At 44.1% G+C, this 21,932-nt stretch overlaps 3 protein-coding genes across 4 annotated transcripts; 1 reads left to right on the top strand and 2 right to left on the bottom strand.

The window, feature by feature from the left end:
- Positions 1 to 4,434: 4,434 nt before the first annotated feature.
- On the bottom strand, positions 4,435 to 11,280 carry LOC124878705 (protein PF3D7_1417600-like). The gene is made up of 4 exons (XM_047382799.1): positions 11,246 to 11,280; positions 10,250 to 11,169; positions 9,543 to 10,006; positions 4,435 to 9,472 (listed from the first exon to the last, which is right to left on the bottom strand). The coding sequence occupies exons 1-4, from the start codon at positions 11,278 to 11,280 to the stop codon at positions 4,571 to 4,573; spliced, it is 6,321 nt and encodes a 2,106-aa protein (XP_047238755.1). The 3' UTR covers positions 4,435 to 4,570.
- Positions 11,281 to 12,068: 788 nt separating this feature from the next.
- LOC124878901 lies at positions 12,069 to 13,163 on the bottom strand. Its single transcript, XM_047383084.1, has one exon. The coding sequence runs from the start codon at positions 12,914 to 12,916 to the stop codon at positions 12,230 to 12,232; it is 687 nt and encodes a 228-aa protein (XP_047239040.1). The 5' UTR covers positions 12,917 to 13,163; the 3' UTR covers positions 12,069 to 12,229.
- A 1,869-nt stretch (positions 13,164 to 15,032) lies between these two features.
- On the top strand, positions 15,033 to 21,578 carry LOC124878900 (protein OSCP1-like). Of its 2 annotated transcripts, none has more exons than XM_047383082.1 (11): positions 15,033 to 15,322; positions 15,450 to 15,479; positions 16,617 to 16,771; positions 18,064 to 18,231; positions 18,325 to 18,405; positions 18,488 to 18,591; positions 19,640 to 19,768; positions 19,858 to 19,912; positions 20,218 to 20,360; positions 20,446 to 20,506; positions 21,309 to 21,578. In XM_047383082.1, the coding sequence occupies exons 1-11, from the start codon at positions 15,211 to 15,213 to the stop codon at positions 21,429 to 21,431; spliced, it is 1,161 nt and encodes a 386-aa protein (XP_047239038.1). In that variant the 5' UTR covers positions 15,033 to 15,210; the 3' UTR covers positions 21,432 to 21,578. The 2 variants fall into 2 exon arrangements, with proteins under 2 accessions (XP_047239038.1, XP_047239039.1); XM_047383083.1 differs by having other exon boundaries at positions 15,036 to 15,322; positions 20,449 to 20,506.
- Positions 21,579 to 21,932: the final 354 nt, after the last annotated feature.

The following is a 21,932-nucleotide window of genomic DNA, read 5'->3' as shown; positions in this document are numbered from 1 at the left end:
CCTTAATGAGCATAGGCCCGTTGCCCTGACATCCCACATACGAATTGGCTACAAATTCATTTGAATTTAATTATTTATTTGATAAAATACAAATCCGAAAAATGACAGAAGAAATTAAATTAAAAATGAATTGGACAAAGATATGACCCTTAATGAAATATCTGTCATTGGTCCTGACGGGATACCTGTGGAAATTTACAAAGTATATAAAATGAACCACTGTTAGAAATGTATCAAGAGTCGTTTCATAATGGAGTCCTCACTAGCACCTTGAGAGGGGTTCTTATAACATTGTTGCCAAAACCAGCTACACCAAATAATAGATGCAAAAACATAAGGCCAATTAGTCTTTTAAATGTGGACCTAAAAATGTTAAGCAAAATATTGACCAGGAAAATAAAGAGAATAATTCCAAATATTATACATAGTGATCAAAACGGTTTTGTACAAGATAGAGAAGGATTTCAGACTTTTAAATATACTTCATCTTGAAAAAGGGTCATCAGGTTCAGCTAAACTGTTGTTAGATGCTGAAAAGGCATTCAGCAGGGTTGAATGGTCTTATTTGAAATACTTTCACGTTTTGGTTTTAGAGATAATTTTAATAAATGGCTCTAATTACTTTACACACAACCCTATGCCGAAATAATAACTAATCGTAACATCTCCACAGAAATGTATATACAGAGAGGCTGCCGGCAGGGCGACCCGTTATCGCAGCTCCTGTTCATTCTAGTTATAAAACCACTGGCAATAGCTATAAAAACAAACCTGAATATCTGAGGAATTCCTATTGGACAAGAACACAGGTTAGCTCTTTTTGCAGATAATGTGGTAATATTCCTTAAAAACATAGACAAATCCATTCCTGAACTACTAAAGGTGATGAACATCTTCGGAAAAATTTATTGGTGGACATTAAATAAATCCAAATCATCTATAATCTTTTTAAATGCATCTGACCATGCAAGGTCTCCCTTAGTAGCCCTAAGTTATTCGTATTGTCCCTCAACTTAAAAATATTGGAGCCAGTAACTATTACAATTACAGAATCATAGGTGGAAAACTATACCCATGTCTCTTACAGGGAAAATAAATGTTTCTAAAATGAATGTAATGCCTAAACTCCTGTACATTTTCCAAAACCTTCCACCTTCTCCGAGGAACCTGTTCACTCAGCTTAAAACACTTTTATCTGGTTTTTATGGAATAATAGACGTCCCAGGACACATTTTTCTTTACTTGCTGTTAGACAGAGGAGGGCTTAAATGCCCTAATTCAGCTATTTATTACTGGGCTGCACAACTACAAACGTTTTATTTTACCGAAAAGGATCCTCGTGTCTGGAAAAATGGAGGAGATGGAACTTAATTTGTCACTTCCTCTATATATGTACTCTGCAAAGTTACCACTCCTTAAAAGCAAAACAAAAAACCCTGTTGTGAAGAACATGATTGCAGTATGGTATGAGGTTAAGACATTTTTTTTGGTGATCCGCCCTCTCTCTCTGTCTTCAGCCCATTAGGGGACTATGATGCTTTCTCTCCGGGGAAATCAGATGGAGGATTTAAATCTTGGGCCAAAAAGGGGCTGGAAAAAAATTGGAGAACATTTCTAGCAACCATTTTTTTCAAATATTTACAGCTGAGAAATTTTATAAAAACACAACATCAAGTGTTATTTATTCCTACACGTTCTACCGTGGAAAAATTGATGGATATGGACTGCATGGGAAAAGGTAGTAATATCTACATTCCATAAATGCCTGATGGAAGATTTTACTGAAACATCAATGACACCGCTGGAGGCTTGGCCAAAATTCATTATTTTTGGCACCTATCCCGAAGCATTAAAAATTTATAAATTTGAGTATATCTTTAGCGAAAAGATTAATAGCACTTTGTTGGAAAGATAGTAAACACCCTAATATAGGGAGATGGCTTTCTGAATTGTCTGCAACACTCCCCTTAGAAAAAATTACTTATACAATCAAACATAAACAAGAAGAATTCTGCAAAATTTGGGACCTATTCATTAAATACATCGCGACAACGGATCTAACAAACATAATGGAAGAGACTGAATAAAACTTTTTGATTTTTTTATTTAATTTTGACTCTGTGGTCCTCAAAGAACAAGAAAAATGTGTGTTCCAATCTAGGAATACAATCTAAATGTAAATTAGATTAGATCCCCAGAGGCGAATGTATAAATACAAAAAAGATTTGTTGTAAATGGAAAAATCAATAAAAATTTTGTTGGTAAAAAAAAAATATTCACAGCTTTTCAGAACATTTTGTTCAGTTAGATTGATGCTGAACAACATTGTGTTTTTATTAAGAAAGTTAATTTGTGTAATTCTTTAATAATATAAATGTAAAACAGCTGATTCAAATAGTATTAAGAAATGTGACTTGTTTTTATCATTTTTAACAAAATATAAAAATGTTTAAAAGCCTTTGGAAACAGTGACTTAATATTTATCTTATTGCAGATTTAAAAAGTTTTAATTTTGTACATTAATTAATATTGGCTTCAGTAGCTCCAAGTATTCTGATTTTGTACTGCTATCATCATTTACTTTTTCTGCCTTCTGTTTGTTCCATGTTATGGTTACATAAACCTGTAGTTGTGATGTTGCTGTTTCTACTTTTAAATCAGTAATTAAAATATTTAAGAATAAAAATAAATCTATAATTTGTGTCTTGAGTAATTAATATGACAGCTCTAGATCTGCAGGTTAGAAATTTAATATTAAGTAAAGGATTTAAATAATCCTAATTGTGTGAAATTTATTTCAGTTTTTTATTTTTTTCTTGTTTTTATTGACAGTTGGTTTCTCACACCCTGATTTAATATCTGAAAAGAAATTATTAAATCAAAACAAGAAGCAGTTTTGTCTTCAATACAATTTATGTATTTTCATTCTTCAGATCAAAGACTGCAGGTTTTGCTCCTGATATGATGTTTTAGCGCCCCCTGTGGCAGTTACGCACTCTCCATGCTGGTTCCTGTTGGTGCTTTATTTTCAAAGGGATTTCTGGAAGAACCACAGGGTGTGGCTCCAGTGCTGCTACTCCAGGTTGTACTCCAGGTGCTCCTGGTTGTGCTCCTGGTTCTGACTGTGGTTCTTCAGATTCTAATGCTGGTTGTTTAGTTTCTTGTCCAGGTTCTGTTCCAGATTCTGCCTGTTCTTCTCCTGGTTCTGTTCCAGGTTCTGTCCCAGGTTGTGCAGGTTCTTGTGCAGGCTCTGTCGCTGGTTGTTCTGCAGGTTTTGTTCCTGGTTCTTCAGGCTGTGTTCCAGGTTCAGCAGGTTCTTCTGTTGATTCTGATCCAGGTTCAGCAGGTTCTCCTGGTTCTGTCTCAGGTTGTGCAGGTTCTTCTGCAGGTGGTGTTTCAGTGTCTGCACCTGGCTCCTGTTCAGGTTCTGATCCAGGTTCTCTTGGTTCTGTCTCAGGTTGTGCAGGTTCTTCTGCAGGTGCTGTTTCAGTGTCTGCACCTGGCTCCTGTTCAGGTTCTGATCCAGGTTCTCTTGGTTCTGTGTCAGGTTGTGCAGGTTCTTCTACAGGTGCCGTTTCAGTGTCTGCACCTGGCTCCTGTTCAGGTTCTGATTCAGGTTCTCTTGGTTCTGTCTCAGGTTGTGCAGGTTCCTCTGCAGGTGCCGTTTCAGTGTCTGCACCTGGCTCCTGTTCAGGTTCTGATTCAGGTTCTCTTGGTTCTGTGTCAGATTGTGCAGGTTCTTCTACAGGTGCCGTTTCAGTGTCTGCACCTGGCTCCTGTTCAGGTTCTGATTCAGGTTCTCTTGGTTCTGTCTCAGGTTGTGCAGGTTCTTCTGCAGGTGCCTGTTTCAGTGTCTGCACCTGGCTCCTGTTCAGGTTCTGATTCAGGTTCTCTTGGTTCTGTCTCAGGTTGTGCAGGTTCTTCTGCAGGTGCCGTTTCAGTGTCTGCACCTGGCTCCTGTTCAGGTTCTGATTCAGGTTCTCTTGGTTCTGTGTCAGATTGTGCAGGTTCTTCTGCAGGTGCCGTTTCAGTGTCTGCACCTGGCTCCTGTTCAGGTTCTGATTCAGGTTCTCTTGGTTCTGTCTCAGTTTGTGCAGGTTCTTCTGCAGGTGCCGTTTCAGTGTCTGCACCTGGCTCCTGTTCAGGTTCTGATTCAGGTTCTCTTGGTTCTGTCTCAGGTTGTGCAGGTTCTTCTGCAGGTGCCGTTTCAGTGTCTGCACCTGGCTCCTGTTCAGGTTCTGATTCAGGTTCTCTTGGTTCTGTGTCAGATTGTGCAGGTTCTTCTGCAGGTGCCGTTTCAGTGTCTGCACCTGGCTCCTGTTCAGGTTCTGATTCAGGTTCTCTTGGTTCTGTCTCAGGTTGTGCAGGTTCTTCTGCAGGTGCTGTTTCAGTGTCCGCACCTGGCCAGTGTCTGCACCTGGCTCCTGTTCAGGTTCTGATTCAGGTTCTCTTGGTTCTGTCTCAGGTTGTGCAGGTTCTTCTGCAGGTGCCGTTTCAGTGTCTGCACCTGGCTCCTGTTCAGGTTCTGATTCAGGTTCTCTTGGTTCTGTGTCAGATTGTGCAGGTTCTTCTACAGGTGCTGTTTCAGTGTCTGCACCTGGCTCCTGTTCAGGTTCTGATTCAGGTTCTCTTGGTTCTGTCTCAGGTTGTGCAGGTTCTTCTGCAGGTGCTGTTTCAGTGTCTGCACCTGGCTCCTGTTCAGGTTCTGATTCAGGTTCTCTTGGTTCTGTCTCAGGTTGTGCAGGTTCTTCTGCAGGTGCCGTTTCAGTGTCTGCACCTGGCTCCTGTTCAGGTTCTGATTCAGGTTCTCTTGGTTCTGTCTCAGGTTGTGCAGGTTCTTCTGCAGGTGCTGTTTCAGTGTCTGCACCTGGCTCCTGTTCAGGTTCTGATTCAGGTTCTTTTGGTTCTGTGTCAGATTGTGCAGGTTCTTCTGCAGGTGCTGTTTCAGTGTCCGCACCTGGCTCCTGTTCAGGTTCTGATTCAGGTTCTCTTGGTTCTGTCTCAGGTTGTGCAGGTTCTTCTGCAGGTGCTGTTTCAGTGTCTGCACCTGGCTCCTGTTCAGGTTCTGATTCAGGTTCTCTTGGTTCTGTGTCAGGTTGTGCAGGTTCTTCTGCAGGTGCTGTTTCAGTGTCTGCACCTGGCTCCTGTTCAGGTTCTGATTCAGGTTCTTTTGGTTCTGTGTCAGATTGTGCAGGTTCTTCTGCAGGTGCTGTTTCAGTGTCCGCACCTGGCTCCTGTTCAGGTTCTGATTCAGGTTCTCTTGGTTCTGTCTCAGGTTGTGCAGGTTCTTCTGCAGGTGCTGTTTCAGTGTCCGCACCTGGCTCCTGTTCAGGTTCTGATTCAGGTTCTCTTGGTTCTGTGTCAGGTTGTGCAGGTTCTTCTGCAGGTGCCGTTTCAGTGTCTGCACCTGGCTCCTGTTCAGGTTCTGATTCAGGTTCTTTTGGTTCTGTCTCAGGTTGTGCAGGTTCTTCTGCAGGTGCCGTTTCAGTGTCTGCACCTGGCTCCTGTCCAGGTTCTGATTCAGGTTCTCTTGGTTCTGTCTCAGGTTGTGCAGGTTCTTCTGCAGGTGTTGTTTCAGTGTCTGCACCTGGCTCCTGTTCAGGTTCTGATTCAGGTTCTTTTGGTTCTGTCTCAGGTTGTGCAGGTTCTTCTGCAGGTGCTGTTTCAGTGTCTGCACCTGGCTCCTGTTCAGGTTCTGATCCAGGTTCTCTTGGTTCTGTGTCAGATTGTGCAGGTTCTTCTGCAGGTGCTGTTTCAGTGTCCGCACCTGGCTCCTGTTCAGGTTCTGATTCAGGTTCTCTTGGTTCTGTCTCAGGTTGTGCAGGTTCTTCTGCAGGTGCTGTTTCAGTGTCCGCACCTGGCTCCTGTTCAGGTTCTGATTCAGGTTCTTTTGGTTCTGTGTCAGATTGTGCAGGTTCTTCTGCAGGTGCCGTTTCAGTGTCCGCACCTGGCTCCTGTTCAGGTTCTGATTCAGGTTCTTTTGGTTCTGTGTCAGATTGTGCAGGTTCTTCTGCAGGTGCCGTTTCAGTGTCCGCACCTGGCTCCTGTTCAGGTTCTGATTCAGGTTCTCTTGGTTCTGTCTCAGGTTGTGCAGGTTCTTCTGCAGGTGCCGTTTCAGTGTCCGCACCTGGCTCCTGTTCAGGTTCTGATTCAGGTTCTCTTGGTTCTGTCTCAGGTTGTGCAGGTTCTTCTGCAGGTGCCGTTTCAGTGTCTGCACCTGGCTCCTGTTCAGGTTCTGATCCAGGTTCTCTTGGTTCTGTCTCAGGTTGTGCAGGTTCTTCTGCAGGTGCCGTTTCAGTGTCTGCACCTGGCTCCTGTTCAGGTTCTGATTCAGGTTCTCTTGGTTCTGTGTCAGGTTGTGCAGGTTCTTCTGCAGGTGCTGTTTCAGTGTCCGCACCTGGCTCCTGTTCAGGTTCTGATTCAGGTTCTCTTGGTTCTGTCTCAGGTTGTGCAGGTTCTTCTGCAGGTGCTGTTTCAGTGTCCGCACCTGGCTCCTGTTCAGGTTCTGATTCAGGTTCTCTTGGTTCTGTGTCAGATTGTGCAGGTTCTTCTGCAGGTGCTGTTTCAGTGTCTGCACCTGGCTCCTGTTCAGGTTCTGATTCAGGTTCTCTTGGTTCTGTCTCAGGTTGTGCAGGTTCTTCTGCAGGTGCTGTTTCAGTGTCTGCACCTGGCTCTTTTTCAGGTTCTGATCCAGGCTCTCTTGGTTCTGTCTCAGGTTGTGCAGGTTCTTCTGCAGGTGTTTCAGTGTCTGCACCTGGCTCTTGTTCAGGTTCTGATTCAGGTTCTCTTGGTTCTGTCTCAGGTTGTGCAGGTTCTTCTGCAGGTGCTGTTTCAGTGTCTGCACCTGGCTCCTGTTCAGGTTCTGATCCAGGTTCTCTTGGTTCTGTGTCAGATTGTGCAGGTTCTTCTGCAGGTGCCGTTTCAGTGTCCGCACCTGGCTCCTGTTCAGGTTCTGATTCAGGTTCTTTTGGTTCTGTGTCAGATTGTGCAGGTTCTTCTGCAGGTGCCGTTTCAGTGTCCGCACCTGGCTCCTGTTCAGGTTCTGATTCAGGTTCTCTTGGTTCTGTCTCAGGTTGTGCAGGTTCTTCTGCAGGTGCCGTTTCAGTGTCTGCACCTGGCTCCTGTTCAGGTTCTGATTCAGGTTCTCTTGGTTCTGTCTCAGGTTGTGCAGGTTCTTCTGCAGGTGCCGTTTCAGTGTCTGCACCTGGCTCCTGTTCAGGTTCTGATCCAGGTTCTCTTGGTTCTGTCTCAGGTTGTGCAGGTTCTTCTGCAGGTGCCGTTTCAGTGTCTGCACCTGGCTCCTGTTCAGGTTCTGATTCAGGTTCTCTTGGTTCTGTGTCAGGTTGTGCAGGTTCTTCTGCAGGTGCTGTTTCAGTGTCCGCACCTGGCTCCTGTTCAGGTTCTGATTCAGGTTCTCTTGGTTCTGTCTCAGGTTGTGCAGGTTCTTCTGCAGGTGCTGTTTCAGTGTCCGCACCTGGCTCCTGTTCAGGTTCTGATTCAGGTTCTCTTGGTTCTGTGTCAGATTGTGCAGGTTCTTCTGCAGGTGCTGTTTCAGTGTCTGCACCTGGCTCCTGTTCAGGTTCTGATTCAGGTTCTCTTGGTTCTGTCTCAGGTTGTGCAGGTTCTTCTGCAGGTGCTGTTTCAGTGTCTGCACCTGGCTCTTTTTCAGGTTCTGATCCAGGCTCTCTTGGTTCTGTCTCAGGTTGTGCAGGTTCTTCTGCAGGTGTTTCAGTGTCTGCACCTGGCTCTTGTTCAGGTTCTGATTCAGGTTCTCTTGGTTCTGTCTCAGGTTGTGCAGGTTCTTCTGCAGGTGCTGTTTCAGTGTCTGCACCTGGCTCCTTTTCAGGTTCTGATCCAGATTCTCTTGGTTCTGTCTCAGGTTGTGCAGGTTCTTCTGCCGGTGGTGTTTCAGTGTCTGCACCTTGCTCCTTTTCAGGTTCTGATCCAGGTTCTCTTGGTTCTGTCTCGGGTTGTGCAGGTTCTTCTGCAGATGCTGTTTCAGTGTCTGCACCTGGCTCCTGTTCAGGTTCTGATCCAGGTTCTCTTGGTTCTGTGTCAGGTTGTGCAGGTTCTTCTGCAGGTGTTGTTTCAGTGTCTGCACCTGGCTCCTTTTCAGGTTCTGATCCAGGTTCTCTTGGTTCTGTCTCAGGTTGTGCAGGTTCTTCTGCAGGTGTTGTTTCAGTGTCTGCACCTGGCTCCTGTTCAGGTTCTGATCCAGGTTCCCTTGGTTCTGTCTCAGGTTGTGCAGGTTCTTCTGCAGATGCTGTTTCAGTGTCTGCACCTGGCTCCTTTTCAGGTTCTGATCCAGATTCTGTTGGTTCTGTCTCAGGTTGTGCAGGTTCTTCTGCAGGTGCTGTTTCAGTGTCTGCACCTGGCTCTTTTTCAGGTTCTGATCCAGATTCTGTTGGTTCTGTCTCAGGTTGTGCAGGTTCTTCTGCAGGTGCTGTTTCAGTGTCTGCACCTGGCTCTTTTTCAGGTTCTGATCCAGATTCTCTTGGTTCTGTCTCAGGTTGTGCAGGTTCTTCTGCAGCTGTTGTTTCAGTGTCTGCACCTGGCTCCTTTTCAGGTTCTGGTTGTTTAGGTTCAGTTTCAGGTTCAGCTGGTTTCTCAGCTGGTTCTGATCCAGGTTCACCTGGTTCGGCTCCTGGTTCTGAAACTGGTTGTTCAGTTTCTTGTCCAGGTTCTGTCCCAGGTTGTGCAGGTTCTTCTGCAGGTTCTGCCCCAGGCTGTGCAGGTTCTTCTGAAGGTTCTGTTTCAGTGTCTGTTCCTCGTTCCTTTTCAGGTACTGCTCCAGGTGCTCCTGGTTCCGTTTCTGATTCTGACTCTGGTTCTTTAGGTTCAGTTCTAGGTTCGGCTGGTTCCGCTTTTGGTTGTGGTTCTGGTCCTGACTCTGGTTCTTTAGGTTCAGTTTCAGGTTCTGCTGGTTCTGATCCAGGTTCTCTGGGTTCTGTTTCAGGTTCTGTTCCAGATTGTGCAGGTTCTTCTGCAGGTTCTGTTCCAGGCTGTGCAGGTTCTTCTGAAGGTTCTGTTTCAGTGTCTGTTCCTGGTACCTTTTCGGGCTCTGCTCCAGGTGATCCTTGTTCCGTTTCTGGTTCTGCTTCTGGTCCTGATTCTGGTTGTTTAGGTTCAGTTTCAGGTTCTGCTGGTTCCTCTGCTGGTTCTGATCCAGATTCTCCTGTTTCTGCTGCTGGTTCTGAACCTGGTTGTTCAGTTTCTTGTCCAGGTTCTGTTCCAGGTTCTGTCCCAGGTTGTGCAGATTCTTCTGCAGGTTCTGTCCCAGGGTGTGCAGGTTCTTCTGAAGGTTCTGTTTCAGTGTCTGTTCCTGCTTCCTTTTCGGGTTCTGCTCCAGGTGCACCTGGTTCCGTTTCTGGTTCTGCTTCTGGTCCTGACTGTGGTTCATTAGGTTCAGTTCCAGGTTCTGCTCGTTTTGCGCCTGGTTCTGACCCTGGCTGTTCAGTTTCTTGTCCAAGTTCTGTTCCAGGTTGTGCAGGTTCTGCTGAAGGCTCTGTTTCACTGTCTGTACCTGGTTCCTTTTTGGGTACTGCTCCAGCTTCTCCTGGTTCTGCTTCTGGTCCTTTAGGTTCAGTTCTAGGTTCTGCTGGTTCCTCAGCTGGTTCTGATTCAGGTTCTCCTAGTTCTGCTCCTGGTTCTGAACCTGGTTGTTCAGTTTCTTTTCTGGGTTCTGTTCCAGGTTCTGTCTGTTTCTCTCTTGTTTCTGACCCACTTTCTGTACCAGGTTGAGCAGGTTCTTCTGCAGGTTCTGCCCCAGGCTGTGCAGGTTCTTCTGAAGGTTCTGTTTCAGTGTCTGTTCCTGGTTCCTTTTTGTGTTCTGCTCCAGCTTCTCCTGGTTCTGATTCTGGTTCTTTAGGCTCAGTTCCAGGTTCTGCTGGTCCTTCGCCTGGTTCTGATTCAGGTTTCCCTGGCTCTGCTCTTGGTTCTGACTCTGGTTTTTCAGGTTGTGCTCCAGTTTCTTCTCCTGGCTTTTCTGTGGCTTCTGTTCCTGGTTCTTTGGGGATAGGAGAACATAATCAAGATTTGCATACCTAGTTTTATCTGATCATGACCAATTATTTTTTACATTTTTTGTGGCTCTAAATTATGTGTAGATAGTGATCCTGGAACAGGTTTTCTGGTATAAAAGATGCTGTAGGTTCTGGTTCTAAATGTGTAACAGGTCTTAGCTCTGGTTCAGCCCAGTGATTTTCCTTCTGCTGCCTCAGAGGATTCTTATTGTGTGTGTCTGACTCACCTGCAGAGCCCAGTGGTCTTTGTTCTGGTCCAGGTCCTGATGGTTGTGGCTCTCCTGGTGTTTGCAGACCTCCAGGATGCCCTGCAGCTGGACCACAGGCACAGACTCCCAGCTGGATGATGTTTCTGATTAGATCGGCGTTGGGGAAGTCCATACTCAGGATGCCTACACAGCCTTTGATGGGGCTCCCCTTCAATTTGCTCACAAAGTCATTGAGCTGCTTGTTTATGGACTTGGCCAGGGTTTTCGGGCGCCTGTGAGCTGCAGCAGCAGTTTCTGTCAGAAGTATGTAATGGCCGCAGAGATGCCACTTGATGTGTTTTATTTTTCTTTCAACATCTTTTAGCTTGTTGGACTCAAAGAAATATGATTTATGGTTTTCTGTTCCCCATGGAAACTTCACATTCTGCAGGAAGATGATCTTACCCCGCACCTGCTCCAGTTTTGGCACTGACACCTTTGTCCAGATTCTTCTTTTAAACTTCTCAATCAGCTTCTTCACCATCTGCGCCACTTTGTCTTTGTAAAATCCATGTAGCGTCACTTTCACCAGCACAGCCTCACTGCGGTGTGTGTCTAAGAAATCAAAGACCTTACTGAAGACAGTGGCTAAGGTAATGCCCTGTGAAAACATCCAGTTAGCATCTCGGACAGTGATGTCTGTGCTGGTGGGAAGCCAAATCCCAGCATGGATGTCAAGATACCGAACTCCCACTCTGAGCTGCTTCTCCAAAGTCCAAGCCTGAGACACAGCAAGCGGTCCTCCTCTTAATGTCAGGCTCTCATGAGTTCCAGGAATAGCAATAGCTGAGATGGGAGTCTCATCAGGGATAGATCTCATCCAGTCTGTGTTATAATGACTGGATTCCAGGTCTCCCTTGTCGTTAAAACCTTTCCCTGCACTCACACAAGAGGTCAATCTGGAGGAGGAAACATTTGAAAAATGGTGAGTTCATACTGAAATAGGAAGTTGTTGAATATGAAGACACAGCTTACATGGAGAAAATCCAGAAGTAATGGTGGATCTTCATGCTGGTTGCTGTGGTTCAACTTCAATCCGTTAAAGTCAGAATATTAGGGTTTGTCCAGATGTTTCTTCTAGATTTCTTCACATTTTGTTCTCAGCAGTCACTAGGAACATGACTGTCTCACAAAGGTAATTGTCTGCTGAGCAGAGAGCTGTTCTGGGAGATAAACTGGCATTTGCATGTTTTTACTCTAATCTATTCTTCTAAATGCGGAGGACAGAGAGTCAGACGTCCTAAAGGGGTTAACGTATCATATTGTCACAGTTTGGATAGGAAAATGTGGTTCAGCACACAGAAGGCCCCTCTTCAGCAGGTTCTTCTTTACTAGCGTCATCAAGTACAGTCATACTCTGTTAGCTCTGAGGTTTTACATATCTGGACACAATGAAAGCAATTTGGTTTGGGACTAAATAAAAATACAACCACAGATGTACATGACAGATTAAAGTGGATCATTTTTCTTTAGCAGCAACTAAACCAAAACTCAGAAGGCTTGAGTCCGCACGATGATCCAACAGCGTTAGCAGATATCATCTCTGTCACGGTTTACTTGATATTGGACCCCAGAATGCAGACGAGCAGGCAACGTGATGGTAAATGAAGAAAAGGTTTAATTACAAAAACTCACACTCAGCAGGAACAAAACAAACGGGCAGGTAAGACAGGCATGGCATGATCAAAAAGACAAGACTTGGTTTGCGAACAAGACATGAGCATGAGAGATGTTTCCACGAAGACTAACAGAACAGGTGTGAATATATGGCGTGAAAACCAGGTGGAGCAAGGAGACAAATTAACTTGAAGCAGGTGAACTGAATAAACTTAACAGAACAAAACATGACTGGAGCAAAACAGACTCTTGAACACAAACTAGAAAAACATGAAGCAAAAGCATAACCAGATCCGAAAACCAAGAGACCGTGGCGACCTGCGACGGGAAACTGCAGGTAGATCAGGAGGCCGACTGAGCAGAGTAGAGGACCTCCCAGAAACTCTGTGGAACTCCGGAGGCGTGAGCTGAGGCGTCGCCGAGACCCTCAGTGGCGTGAGCTGAGGCGTCGCCGAGACCCTCAGTGGCGTGAGCTGAGGCGTCCCTCTTACGACGTCCTCTGCGCCGTGTGGAGAGGGTTGTATGGGGTAAGAACGCTGTCGTCCTGAGGATCTTTATTTGGCTTGCAGTGAACCTCAAACGCTGCTTCAGCTCGTCAGGTGTTGCCTCAGAACACCGGGCTGGAGCGAGCAAAGACGGCATGGGCGGAGGTGCAGCGAGCCTGGGAGACAGTGCTGTGGCAGACGAAGATGCGGGCTTACTTGCTGCAGCCCTCACATCAGCTGACAGGGAAACCACCTCCTCGCCAGCCGACCGGCTAGGAACCCCTGCACGTCGGCGTTTCTTGCGGCGGGAGGAGGACGTGGGCCCCACTGCCGGACCAGAGCACACAACCAGGTGAGGAGGCGGAGAACGGCGACGAAGGGGACCTGTCCCCGGAACTGGAATCGCCAACCTGGATCCATCATAAGCCGACTGCGGCACTGACAGCCCCGCAGAGCGGCGCAGTGACTTCTCCACCTCCCGAGACTGGAAGGTAAGGAGGTCCATGGAGCCAGCCTGGTGCTGGTCCATTGTTGGCGGAAACATACTGTTAAGGTTTACTTGATATTGGACCCCAGAATGCAGACGAGCAGGCAACGTGATGGTAAATGAAGAAAAGGTTTAATTACAAAAACTCACACTCAGCAGGAGGCAGGAACAAAACAAACGGGCAGGTAAGACAGGCATGGCATGATCAAAAAGACAAGACTTGGTTGACGAACAAGACATGAGCATGAGAGATGTTTCCACGAAGACTAACAGACCAGGTGTGAATATATGGCGTGAAAACCAGGTGGAGACAGATTAACTTGAAGCAGGTGAACTGAATAAACTTAATTAACAGAACAAAACGTGACTGGAGCAAAACAGAGACTCTAGAACACAAACTAGAAAAACATGAAGCAAAAGCATAACCAGATCCGAAAACCAAACTTGACAAAACATGAACAAGATGACAAAACAAAAGCATGACCAGAAAAACAAACAGAAACATGATTCAAAACTTGAACAGTGAAAAAGATAAGGAAAAACCCCGAAACCAAAAACCAAACAACCCTACATCATGACAGTCTCCGGTCAGTTCATTGAGGTACTCTACACCTCTTTGAAGGTCCACAGCACTATTTCAATCCAAATGATGTCTGGACCTTGACTTTCTTTTTTACCCATTCTGTTGTAGATTAGCTGCTGTGTTTGGGATCATTGTTCTGAGGCTTGCTCCAAACTGGGCCATTATTGATGATCCGGTTTGGACCAAGCCAGGCCGTCAGACAAACCAACTTCCATTTGATTCTAGAAAACTTTTGTACGCAGAGAAAATTATGGACCACTTATTGACGGCAAGGAGCCCAGGTCCTTTAACTGCAAGACAAGCTCAACCGGTTGGTATGAGGTGTGTGTACTGATCTGCTGTGTTTGGTTTTCTCCAAACACGGTTTTGTCCATTATGGTGAAACATCTCTAATTTAGTCTCATCTGTTCAGAGGACATGATTCCAGAAGTCTCAGGTGTAGCTTTCCAAACCTACGTCTTGCTGCCATCTTGTTTTTAGAGAGAAGAGATTTTCTCCTTCAACCCCTCCAAGCACCCAGACTGGTTCAGTGTTTATCTAACTGTCCTGTCATGACCCTTACCTTTAACCTGCTGAGGCCTGTAGAGTCTGAGCTCTTGAGCTTTAAATCAAGGAATGCCAAAGAATTTATAAAATTGTATCTTATTTCTCTACTGAACCCTTCCATACTGCATGCAAAATAATGCCAAAAATTCAGCATCTGTCCCTAAAGCAGCTACCGAAACCTGGAACATCTCCTGATTAAAGTTCAAAATGTATCAAGAGTTGATTAGAACTTTCAGAAGTCTAAGGAAAAGGGTTATCTGGCCTAAATACCAGATTATGGAGGTAAGTCATACAGAATATGGACTCAGCTCTCCTTTCTGCAGTTTGAGCTTCCAGGAAAGGAGTCGTCAAGAGGGACTGATCAGCCAATCAGATGTGAACTTGGGGGAAATACTTTATTTTAGACAGCCAACATGTATATATTTTTGTAACACACATTCTGTTCTTCAGAATTGGAGAGACCAAAAACATCAACAATCTATCACTAGATATAGTATTGTCTCATGATGGGCCTGGTTTCATATTACTGTTTCCTTGTTTAGGTTATAAAAATATTCATATTTGTTGATATTCCAGGACACTACCTGCCAGAATTACTTCTTCTGAATGAATGTCACAAATCCAACAACATTAGAGTAGGTGAAAGGTTAAATCTGAGGTGTTTGTGGGCACTACAAAACTATCCTTATCTAATTAGGACCGATTAATCTCGTGTAGCTTTTAAGGCAAAATGTTAAACATTTTTCATGCTTTTTAACAGCTTAAACTGATTTTTGGACTCTGACATTGTGACCCACAGCTCTAAAGACAGGATGTTGTAGCAAATCAGTAATGATCATTAACTCTGATACAGAAACATGATTTTTTCCCATGTTTTTAGCACGTGTGGTTCCTATTTAACAGAAAGCCTGCAGCTTTCCCTCTGTGGCTGGTTATACGTTGTGTCCAAATCTACTTTATCCTGTCCAATAGGCTTGAGTCTGTCCTCTGCTGATCCTCTTCCTGACCACCTGTTGCATCTTAGAGAGAATCTCCAGAAGCTGGATCAGTTTAGACCCTGACATGGACTCTTCAGTCACCTGTGGTGTTTCACAACAAGAATAAAATAGAAATTGTTGCTCAGATGACAGGAGCACTCACCCAAACAGAGTTCAGCTGCTTCTAACAGACCTCTGCAACAGTTTTTGCCTTTGGGAGGTAACCCTGTCTCAGTCTGTGCAGGATGTCTTTGAGGACTCTGCCGCTGGTCTTCATTAATCTGGGTGGAGAAATGCTTTATATTCTAGATCAACGCCTGCGAGCCCACAACACGTCTGAGGACAAATCAGAGAAAGGTAGGCAGGTGTGGTTGGAGCTGCAGGTGTCAGGTGTCTGCTGATGAACTCAAATGTTTTTAGCTCAGGTTGTTTAGTAACAACTCTTATCTTCTTCTGTTTCATGGGGACCATTACCGCTCTGCAGGAGTTTGGTCAGAAAGTGACAGAAGAAGAGGTATCATCCTGCAGGACTGTTTAGTTCTGATCTCCTAAAGTTACTTAAGACTAAAGTCTTGACCAAACGTTACTGCAGTGACACAAATATTTTGTTTTATGGCTTCAGCGTTTTCAGATTTTTAGAATAAATATTCCCAGAGTTGATCCTTCTTCTTCGTAACTTCTGGAGTTCTATCTGACCTTTTGGACCAAATCCTGACTGATGGGGACCCATTTTTATCTTCTCAGTACGTCTCGGGTTCAACATTTCTGTGTTCTGATCTTTGAATCACTTTAGCACATTTAGCATTGTGACACGGTGCTCCATCATGCTAGAACATCCACAAGTCCACATCATCACCAGGCTGGTGCTGGATTGTTGGAAGAACTGGGAGGAATGGATGGATGGAATCAGGATGCTTCACTGATGGTTCCACACAGGACTAATGGTAGCTCCCTGCTTTGCTTCTTTCTTGAACAGAGGTGGCTTCTTTGCTGCTTTTCTTCTTCAGTTGAACTCACACTCACCTGTTGCTAATGTTCAGCAAGCTCTGCACTGGTGGCATCATGCCCTTCTCAGGAGGAGACAGTCCTGCAGCTTGTTGGACCCTCTGATGTCCTGAAGCTTCTTCTTTGCAGAAGTTCTTGATTACCCAGAAAACGTCTTTTAGCTGTGATGTTTTCAGCAGCAGTTTCCTGTGAGGCTGTTTTGATGCAAAGTGATGATGCTGCCGCTGTTTTTTGGAGGGAACCTTTGGTACCTGAACAATGATTTCAGCAGATCATTTAACTGATGGAGTGATTTCAGCTGGACTCTTTTCATCACTTCTTCTGCTGGTAATCTTCTGACATTAAATTAGTTAAATCAGTTTAGGCAGAAATGCACTGAAAGGAATTTTTTTTCTTTGTGAAACACAACATTTGTGTCACTGTCAACGTTTGTTCCAGTAGGGAGAGTTTAAATTCATTCTGTGAAATAAAACAGTTTTAACTAAATCCAAGCACGTTTTTAATGTTTTTATATGAGTTTTATTTGAAAGATGAATGTTTTAGAAATTAGTTATTAAATCTGAAGACGTAGCTGCAGCTCAGGAGACCTGAGCTGCTTGATACAGATTTTAAGGACTTTGCCTTTTTGTCACTTGCTGAATCTCAGTTCTGAATGACATCGTTGGGACCATGTTCAGTAAATCCTTCATGGATGAACTCCTGAAACCTCAGCAGCTGTATTCTCACCGGACAATGAAAACAGTGCTGACCCGGTTAGCGCACACCTCCATCATGAGGCTGAACCCGGCCAGCATGGACAGGGTACGTGGTGCAAACCACAGTTGTCTCTCAACTTGAACACTCAGCTGTTTAGTGTCTGAAGTAACTGCAGCAAACCAGCGCCTGTCATTTGTTTCTGACTATGTTTTATCAATATGATGGTACCTGAATGTTCTGTTCACCGGATCGTTCAGACAGTAAAACAACATAACAGTCCATTGATGAGATGGAACATAATCCCAGAATCAGAAGCAATGGTCCCGGTTTGGTGTAACTTGGTTCCCATACAGAGCAGTGATGGGGATACAGGTGATGGGTGAGGATAGTGAGTGAAGGTCAGCAGGTCTCCTTGAGGGTTTGGATGAAGCTGGTGGTCATACAGCAGAACTGGCGTACTCTCTACCACGTGGTGCAGACTGACATGATGGTTGTGGACCTTCAGCTGTACCCAATCATGTCCAACATCAGAACCATCACTGGTCTGAACCGAATTACAGTCACGTTGGACAGTTTTTAATCCAAGTGCTGAGCTGGTCTTCAAGGATCTCTAGAGAAAGACTGAGCCGAAACATTCCTCATTTCTCCAGATGTTCCGTCCAGTGATCCAGATGTTTCTGTAATCCATTAAAGTGGCCTGATCTCCTCCAGCTTTCTGAAAGCCTTTCAAGCTTTTCTTTTAAGGCTCTTTTTCATTCAGTGTTAGTTTTATCAGCTAAACACTGAAAGGCCATTTGTTTTGTTAATTTAAAATCACAAAGATGATGCAGTTTGATAGAAAGAAAACTGCGTTTTTGTTCTGAAGGGCAGAGGAGAACTTGGTATTCAGGAGATCAGCTGAAGACTGCAGGATTTCACAGGTTCTGGTTCAGGTCCATGATTGATCTTTCCTGTTTCCTATAGAAAAAAAAAACAACACTTAACAGACAAAATCAATAAAACCTTTGAATATATTAATAACATAAACATAATTAAAATTAATTTCTTAATGTAGTATATTTTTTATATCCAAAAATTCCTCTTTCTGGCCACTAAGGGGCAGCATAGTTTCTAGCAGACACTTAACCAGTGAACGGAGCTCAATGTAAAGGACATGCTGATCAACCTCATGGTTGACTTTATCTTCAGTAAATATTGTAGATGTAAAACTGCACTTCCCAGATATTCTGTTTATGGATTTATATGTTTATGAGATATTCGGGACTTATTTAACTGTCAGAGGAAATAAAGTCTTCAGGCTTTTCTCTGCTTTCAGATCAATTACTTTCCTCCTGATAAAGTTGGTCAGAGAAAATTTTCCTTTAACTGTTTTATGATTTTTCTTCTTTGACCTGCAGCTTTATGAGCTGATGATCATGGCCTTCAAATATCAGGTCTTCCTTTGTCCTCGGCCCAAAGACCTTCTGCTCATCTCCTACAATCACATCGACACCATCAGAGAGTTCGTCAGAGACACTCCGGTGGTCATGAACCGGGTGGACGAAACTCACAGGAATATCATCGAGGTACACAGATATCTGGGATTCTTTTTATGCCTCCCATTATCCCACCAACACCCATTTACCATGAGTGATCAATTTTTCCTTGTCTTTGTGGAGGTTTACTCCAGTTTATCAGAGGGACAATTCCAGCTTCTCAGACAAACTCTGCTCATATTTTTCCAAGACATGCACATACGGGTGAGTCTTCTGCTTATGAAGTCAGACTTTCTAACAAGAAATACATGTTTAAGCTCATTATTTATCTGCCTTTTCTTTTCAGGTGTCCCTTTTTCTAAAGAATCAGATCCAGAATCCCAGCGGACGTTTTGTCCTGACAACCTCAGGTTCAGTACCATATGGAGCAGATGTTCCAGGACTTATCAGGTACACAGGTGACCAGTAATTATGAAGATATGATTTGATTTTGTGTTCCTTTCATGGCCACAGTTTCATCTCCACATTTCCAGGTTCCCCATCCAGTCGTAGGTCTTTCTGTCTCGTCCCAACCAGTGTGTCTCCCTCTGCTGCAAGACTTATAGCTTTCTGACCAATCAGAGCCCGGAGTGCAGAGAGACACGCCCACACTCTCATTCACCCACAGTAGATTTCAGCTCTGAATGGTTCTATAGAAACTGGACCTGAAGGTTCTGTTTAACCTGCCAGATCTCATACAGAAACACATAAATATGTACATGTGGCCACCAGAATTGGGGTTACTTTGGTGAACCTTGGTTCAGATCTGCAATCCAGAGTTACATTCACAATTTTACTGAGCAGAGAAGAAGTCTGATGTTAACCTCAGAGGAAGAGTCAGGTTCTCTGGGCTCTGTAGCTTCTGGGATGGACCATCACACGGTGGGAACATGGATCAGATGAATCAGTTCTTCACATGTTTGTTGGAAAACGAGCATCCATCCTGTTGTCAACAACCAGACCCTGCAGTCAGGCTCTGTAATGGTAGGAGGTTGTGTCATGGTATGGGCTTGGATCATTTCCTCTTCTGTGATGCAGAAAAGTCCAGCAGAGATTTGAGAGCAACTTCTGCTGCCTTCAGGACTGGTTGCTGACAACAGGCTGGTGGCAGGAAGACAGTCTGCAGGAAAATGATTCACAGACCACCTAAAACATGTTTGCAAGACAAATTAGACAAACTGTCTCCAGAAGGTCCTCAAGGGTTGGTGTCTTCTGGGCCAGAACCAAGAACTTTAAGTGTTTGAAGAAGAAGGAATGGGAACATTACACCAATTTTTTCCAGGTTTGTGGCTGTAGTGGTGTTCCATGGAGGATTTGTTTAGTTTCAAACGGATCATTCCTTCTTTGCATCAAGAAACAGAAGATGCTCTATGATGAGGAGATGATTCTGGTTCAGTTCCCCTGCTGTCCTCCTATTTAAATTAGATTTAAGAAAGAATCCATAATCTGTTGTTTCCAGGACATTTGACCTCAGGGGGAGAGAAGTGAATCGGAGTGAATTCCCGCCTGGAGGAACCTATAGCGGCCTCGTTAGAGAAGGATCGTTTGACCTGAATGGAGACAGAGTCCTCAGACTGGGCAGGAACCTGTATGTACCCTGAGCTGGTAACATACTGCAGGTTTCAGCATGCTCTGGCTGACCCGGCTGTTTTTTGTTTGTTTCCTGTCTGATTGAAGGTACCGAGTGGAGCATCCAGAGGAGACACAGACTTCTAGGACACCTAGTGTTCAGGTAACCGGTCCTCAGCTCCAGATCCAGACCAGTTGTTTTGATTCGGTTTCCAAGGATCCAAAATGTTTTGGTTTAAATGTTTGTTGTTCAGACCTTCTCTCTGTAACTGTTGGATGTTTGGGTTTTTATTTTCTGGTTTATAGAAAAAGGTTCTGCTGTGTTCTACTTGGACCTGGCTGTGGTTTTCTGCTCTTCCATAATTAGGGCGACTGTCCTGACTCTTGGAACCCAAACCCCACACCATGTTAGGCTCACATCCTGAGGTTCTGTCCTCGTGTAACCTTCATGTTCCGGTCTTACTGCAGCCTGACAGCGCTCCCAACCCGCTGGCCAAAGAAGAGCTCAACCAGCTGGCCCGGCTCATGGGCAGCATGAAGGCCGAGAACATTCCCAAAAGAGAGCCCCAGTTCCGGATCAACCTGTTCACCACGGACCAGGAGGAGGAGGCGTGAGCGCTTCTTTTTCCTTGAGTTTATTCTCTGCAGATAAATTGGGATTTGTTCCAACTGACAGGAATTTTATCCCTTGACTAGCAGAGCATCAGGTGGAGAGCAGGAGGCCATGTTTCAGGTCATCAACATTCAGGCTGTGCAGGTAGGTCCACTCAATACACCTGAGATCTGATTTACTGGATCTGTATTTTTAGAGGTCACTTCAGACCAGATTTATAAAAATAAAACATTTTCTGGTTATAAAATGGTGGGATGTGATTTATCACCCCCTCCTGGTTCCTCTCCTACAGATCTCTCCTCTAGTCTTAATACAATCTTAAATTTCTTTAAATAAAAATATTTTGAGCGAAACATTTCAAATGTTTATATAGGATCATATTCATGTGGATTCTCAGCTGGATTGTTTATTGTAAAAAATAACCAGAACCAGAAGGTTTAGGTTGGGGAAAGTTTGTCCTTCTCTCCTCATCAGACTTCTTTCTCATCAATAACAGAAAATTATTTTTTAAAGCCTTTATTATGTCGACCTACTCCTTAATTCCTCTTTTTAACTCAGACTGTGGGACCTTTGGGTTCAGCTGGAAAAGGATTTCTGGATTCTACCAAATAGAGAATAGTTTAATAAAACCTTTAAAATCGAAAACTTAATCTGGATTAAATCTGATCTGTGGATCATAAATACCAAAGTAAATATATACACAAAGAAAAACCAAATCTGTCTGAAATCATTGATTTGGATCACAGCGTTTAGGGAGGAATCCAGTCCAGATCTGAAACTAGATGCTTTTAAATCTGGATCTCATCTAAACTTTTGGTATTTTTGTATTTTAAGATGTTTTTGTTCTGTCAGTTTGATGAGATCCAGAGGAAATCCTGGTGTTCTGGCAAGTTTTATTTCCATCTTGAAGCTTCCGGCCTTTGAACCTTTGTTGTGTTTGATCCAGGACGAACAGGCAGCTTCGGAGCTGGCTCGGATCGCTGGACAGTTTACAGATGAAGAGGAGAAGCTGGAAAATCCCAGCATCAATAAAGGAGATGACCTCCTGGCCATGATGGATGATCTATGACTGGGATTTCAACTGGAAATGGATTCATGTTACTGAATATCCCATCATATCTGTATGACTTCTTTTACCTCAGTGTTTATTCTAAGACATGGAAGGTTAATAAAATATAAAGTAAGTCAAAATAAAAGCTGTTGCTTGAAGACTGAATTCCATTGTCATCTGAAAGATATTTTTTAATATTAACTTTAACACTGTAGTATGTTTCCAACAAAACATAAACTTTGTTTTCATATCTTGGGTTATTTGTGATTTTTATAATCTTGGGAGATTTAGCTTCTTTCTTTTAGGCTGAAAATGTATACGACCCCAATTATTGCTTTAAAAATACAGTTTCAAACTAGGGCTAGAATGAATTAATAAAATAGGACTACAGAAGGTACCTAATAAACAAAACACCACACATATGCCATGATAGAGGTCCATCCATGTATCATCTTCCATCAAGTCATGGAGTTACAGGTCCAGGAGGAAACATTTATCTCCACAGGGAGACTCCAGCTC

Source organism: Girardinichthys multiradiatus, chromosome 13 (genome assembly GCF_021462225.1).
Source record: "Girardinichthys multiradiatus isolate DD_20200921_A chromosome 13, DD_fGirMul_XY1, whole genome shotgun sequence".
Taxonomy (NCBI): domain Eukaryota; kingdom Metazoa; phylum Chordata; class Actinopteri; order Cyprinodontiformes; family Goodeidae; genus Girardinichthys; species Girardinichthys multiradiatus.
Note: the sequence above shows the minus strand (reverse complement) of the source record. Positions and strands in the feature narration are given on the sequence as shown.

Coding starts and splice junctions, on each gene's coding strand:
- LOC124878705 (XM_047382799.1), bottom strand. CDS start 11,280: ATGAAGATCCACCATTACTTCTGGATTTTCTCCAT. Junction 11,170..11,245: donor TACTTCTGGATTTTCTCCAT/GTAAGCTGTGTC, acceptor TTCCTCCTCCAG/ATTGACCTCTTGTGTGAGTG. Junction 10,007..10,249: donor AAGACCACTGGGCTCTGCAG/GTGAGTCAGACA, acceptor CTATCCCCAAAG/AACCAGGAACAGAAGCCACA.
- LOC124878901 (XM_047383084.1), bottom strand. CDS start 12,916: ATGTTTCCGCCAACAATGGACCAGCACCAGGCTGGCTCCATGGACCTC.
- LOC124878900 (XM_047383082.1), top strand. CDS start 15,211: ATGTCTTTGAGGACTCTGCCGCTGGTCTTCATTAATCTGGGTGGAGAA. Junction 18,592..19,639: donor GATGTTCCAGGACTTATCAG/GTACACAGGTGA, acceptor TGTTGTTTCCAG/GACATTTGACCTCAGGGGGA. Junction 19,769..19,857: donor CTCAGACTGGGCAGGAACCT/GTATGTACCCTG, acceptor GTCTGATTGAAG/GTACCGAGTGGAGCATCCAG.